The sequence below is a fragment of the Carlito syrichta genome, unplaced genomic scaffold (genome assembly GCF_000164805.1).
Source record: "Carlito syrichta isolate Samal-C Ts95f unplaced genomic scaffold, Tarsius_syrichta-2.0.1 Scaffold315782, whole genome shotgun sequence".
Lineage (NCBI taxonomy): Eukaryota > Metazoa > Chordata > Mammalia > Primates > Tarsiidae > Carlito > Carlito syrichta.
Genome location: NW_007259878.1, coordinates 254,114 through 259,036, shown reverse-complemented (window position 1 = coordinate 259,036; position 4,923 = coordinate 254,114). Strand labels below are relative to the sequence as shown.

Sequence of the window (4,923 nt, the reverse complement as noted above, 5' to 3'; positions counted from 1 at the left end):
CCCCAAGTTGGAGTCTCACTCTGTCACCCAGACTGGTGTGCAGTGGCCGCTCCCGGCCACCGCAGCCTCGACCTGCTGGGCTCCGGCGATCCTTCCGCCTCAGCGGAAGTATCTGGAACTACAGGCGCGTGCTACCACGCCCGGCTAATTTTTGATTTATTGTAGACATGAAGTCTCGAACCCGCGGGCTCAGGCAATCCACTCACCTCAGTCTCCCAAAGGCGCGGGATTACAGGCTGAGCCACCGAGCCCGGCTGGTCAAATTAATTCTGCAAACATTTTTTTTCTATTTAAAAAAAATAGCTTTTACAAAATTTTATTTATTTCCTCATTTTTTTTCTAAGTTGTAATGGATATAGGCATGGCAGAGTGGAAAAGGTGAACATCAACTTACCAGTAATTCTGGGCTGCCTTGAGACATAAAAGAACGAGACTGATTTTTGGGGATGATGGCCTTTAATAGTGGAATACCATCACTAATTCCCTATAAAATAAAAGAGGTTTAGTGGATGTTTCTCCTCATCTTTATTAGGTACAAATTACTAAAATTTCTATTTCTTTAAACAAGGATGAAACCTATGATGTAGCATTTTACTCTATCGAAGCATACAATCATTTAATTTAAAATGTTGGAAAGGAATCATATACCATGGTTGGATGGCATACTTGAAACTTCTGAAACCCATCATCTTCTGTTCCACTACTCTGCTGTTAAACAGAGATGCAGATTTCAGAGAACAGCAATCATTTAAAATAGCCACTGATTTGGGATCTTTCCTTTTCCCTTGCTATACTGACATGAATATAAAGTAGAAAATAGATCATATAAGAACACATATCTCAAATAAGTCAAATGAGAAAATCAGTTATAATTTACAGAAATTTCCTTTTGGGCTAACTTTCGAAAAATGCATCTATTCCATTAACTGGGGTACTGCCTGAATGTCACATTAGAAACAGAAAACATGTACCAATATCATATTACAATGTAAAAGAGAAACTTGAACTCAGTTCCTTGATGTGACAATAGCTGAAAAATGATAACAACATCATTTATGTATGAGGTGTGTTCGAAGAGTTTTATAGGAACTAAATGAATTATAAAATTTATAAAATTATTAAGTGTTGTGTTTTTTCTTCATACTGTGAATTAATCCAGAGAAGAACTTGCATTTAACAAGGCTAAATGAAAGTGATGTCTGAAAAAAAATCCATTTATTAATAAGCCCTTGCTTTCACTATTTATCTCTATTTCTTCACCATCTGAACACCTAGGAGGAGATGACCTACATATGAATGTATGGGGAAATATATCTTATTATCACAAAAAATTATTAGTCCCCAAAATATCTATTATGTTCTTTATTCTGCTGTAGGTACTGTTTCTAGAAAAAAGTAATGTGTGATGTAGTAGGTACAGAGATGGACAAATGTATCATTGTACCCGCAAATGGAACTTGGAATGCATTTATACACACACACACACAAATCACAAATGATTAGACATGATTAAAATAATTCATCATTAGACAACAATGAAAGTAACTTTAATAAATAAAGTATTGTGTGTCTATCACATTATGGGTCAAATAGTGTTTTATGGGTTGCTTTACATGTAGTAAAGAATTAACCTATGGAACTCCTGAGATCAAGTGATCCTCCTGCCACCATGCCCGGCTAATTTATTTATAATTTTTTTTTTTTGGTTTATTTGAGTCAAGGTCTCACTCTGTCACCCATGCTGGAGTGCAGTGGCACAATCACAGATCACCACAGCATCGACCTCCTGGGCTCAGGTGATCCTTCTTCCTCAGCTTCCCGAGTATCTGGTTTTATAGGTGCCACCACGCTCAGCTCATTTTTAAAAGTTTCTATAGAGATGAGGTCTTGATATGTTGCCTAGGCTGGTCTTGAACTCCTGGGCTCAAATAATCCTCCCACCTCAGCCTTCCAAAGTGCTGGGATTACAGGTGACAGCCACTGTGCCCAGTCAACACTGCTATCTTTAGAATGGCTTGCTTACAAGATTGGTCTTTTGGCTGGCATCTGGGACTTCAATAGCAAACAGTTTCTTACACCAACATAAAATTTTCCATCAATGAGTGGCTCACTATGCCTAGACTGTTTATGCAAACAGCATGATTTATACTGAACACTTGTTTTACATTTAGAGTCTGGGATTTTGCTATGTGCTAGGCAGAGAGGTAGGTAAGTGACCAGTCTCCAATGAAAGCCTGTACACCAAGTCTCTAATGTGCTTCTCCTGTAGACAAAAGCATGTTTTCATATTTCATTACTGAAAGAATTAAGCATGCCCTGTGTGACTCTACTGGGCAAGTTCTCTTAGACACTTGTACCTGGCTTCCTCTGAACTTTGTGCCTTTTCCCTTTGCAGATGTTGCTTTGTATGCTTTCACTGCAATAAATGCTAGCCATGAGTACAACTGTTGTGGAATCCTGTGAGCCTTTTTGGCAAATCACTGAACGTGAGGGTAGTGTTGGAGATCATAACACATCCTAGGAATTAGTCAACATTTTTGAGCATTGCTTCTATGTGTTTTGAGTACTAGGCAACTGACTTAGATACTTCTGGAAACAACCAACTTTTTAGAGTTTGTACTGAAAACATTAAATAACTATCTCAATCAACACGGATCTAAGAAAGAGTGACAGATTAATTTTGAAGTGCTCTCACAAACATGTAAAAACACATATCTATAATAAAATACAATGATACCACATAAAAGTGTATAATTATTATGTATGCATCAATTTAAAAAGTAACTAATTTCGCGACCCGCCTGGGCAACTTGGTGAGACCTCATTTCTACAATAAATCAAAAAAATTAGCCGGGTGTGGTAGCACGCGCCTGTAGTTCCAGCTACTTGGAAGGCTGAGGCAGAAGGATCGCTGGAGCCCAGCAGGTCGAGGTTGTGGTGGCTGGGAGCGGCCACTGCACTCCAGTCTGGGCGACAGAGTGAGACTCCAACTCAAAAAAATAAATAAATAAATAAAAATTAAAAAAATTAAAAAGCTGGGTTCAGTGGCTCAGCCTGTAATCCCGCGCCTTTGGGAGGCCGAGGTGAGTGGACTGCCTGAGCCTGAGGGTTCGAGACCTGCCCGGGCAGGCAAGACCTCATCTCTACAATAAATCAAAAAATTAGCCAGGCGTGGTAGCGCGTGCTTGTAATTCGGGCTACTCGGAAGGCTGAGGCGGAAGGATCGCCGGAACACAGCAGGTCGAGGCTGCGGTGGCCGGGAGCGGCCACCGCACTCCAGTCTGGGCGACAGAGTGAGACTCCAACTCAAAAAAAAAATAAAAAAATAAAAAGTAACTATTTAAAAAATACATTGGACTGGGCATGGTGTCTCATGCCTATAATCCTAGCATGTTGGGAGTTGGAAGCAAGGTTGCTGGGTAACTTGGCAAGACCCAGTTTCTACAATATATCAAAAAAATACCCAGCCATGGTGGTACAAGCCTGTAGTTCCAGTTATTCTAGAAGCTGAGGCAGAAGGATCACATAAGCCCAGCAGGTTGAGGTTGCAGTGGCTGTGAGCGTGACACTGCATTCCAGCCTGGGCAATAGAATGAGACTCTGACTCAAACAAAACCAAAAACCCCCAAAAAACAAAAACAAAATAAAAACAAATACAGTGACACTTACTATAGCATTATTCATTTGAGTAAAATTCACTGCAAAACAATAACTTATAAACCTTATAAAAAGTCTAACCAAATTATCAAAAAATTCTATCTTCAACTGAGCATAGGAGGAAAAAAAAGAAGTTAAAAAAATTATATAATATTTTCCCATAGTATTGAACCTAAGGAACATTATAGTGATGCTCTAATGGAGGGTTTTACACACTACAGCACATGGAACAGATCCAGTCTACCACCTGTTTTATAGGTGGTCAGTGAGCTAAGAATTGTTTTATTTTTAAATGCTTGAATTTTAAGTGACTATATATGTACTTATATAACATCCTTGATTTTTTCCTCTTGTCCTACAAATCCCCAAACATTTACTGTCTGACCCTCAAAGAAAAGGTTTATTAATCTCTGCCATATTGCATAGAGATTGTTTCTTCTATATACATCCCAATCTATTTTTCATAACTTTTGATCTTTATTTTCCTTTTTGCCAAAAGAGTAATACTACCTGTCCTTACCAAATTCATTGGTATGAATGCATTTCATAATCTGAACTACTCAGTGTAATTCAATATGCATATTTAAATACTTGAGGTTGTGTGATGGCTCATGCTTATAATTCTAGCACTTTGGGAAGCTCAGGTGGGAGGATCGCCTAAGGCCAGAAATTCAAGACTGGCCTGGGAAACATAGTGAGACCGCATTTCTACAAAAAAAAAAAAAAAAATTAGCTGGGTGTGGTGGTGCATGCCTGTAGTCCCAGGAGGTTGAGGCAGGAGAATCCCATGAACTCAGGAGTTTGATGCTGCAGTGAGCTATGATCACACCACTGTATTCCAGCATGGGTGACAGAGCAAGACCATGTCTCTAAGGAAAAAAGAAAAAGTGTAAACTTTTCAATGTGAACTCTTACAATTACAGCAGTAACTACTTCTATCTTACTTGACTATTTATTTATTTATTTATTTATTTATTTATTTATTTATTTATTTATTTTTTGAGTTGGAGTCTCACTCTGTCACCCAGACTGGAGTGTAGTGGCCGCTCCCAGCCACCGCAGCCTCGACCTGCTGGGCTCCGGCGATCCTTCCGCCTCAGCCTTCCAAGTAGCCGGAATTACAGGCATGTGCTACCACGCCCGGCTGATTTTTTTATTTATTGTAGAGATGAGGTCTTGCTGCCCAGGTGGGTCTCGAACCCGAGGGCTCATGCAATCCACTCACCTCAGCCTCCCAAAGGTACGGGATTACAGGCTGAGCCTCCG

The 4,923-nt window shown here is 39.7% G+C and overlaps 1 protein-coding gene across 1 annotated transcript in view; it reads right to left on the bottom strand.

Annotated features, from left to right (window-relative positions):
* The window catches only part of NBEAL1 (neurobeachin like 1), a 211,707-nt gene that overhangs the window by 23,402 nt on the left and 183,382 nt on the right, over positions 1-4,923 (bottom strand). Inside the window, exon 48 of the mRNA XM_008073238.2 lies at positions 395-484. Within this exon, the coding sequence (XP_008071429.2) occupies positions 395-484 (90 nt within the window). The remainder of the gene's footprint in view (positions 1-394; positions 485-4,923) is intronic.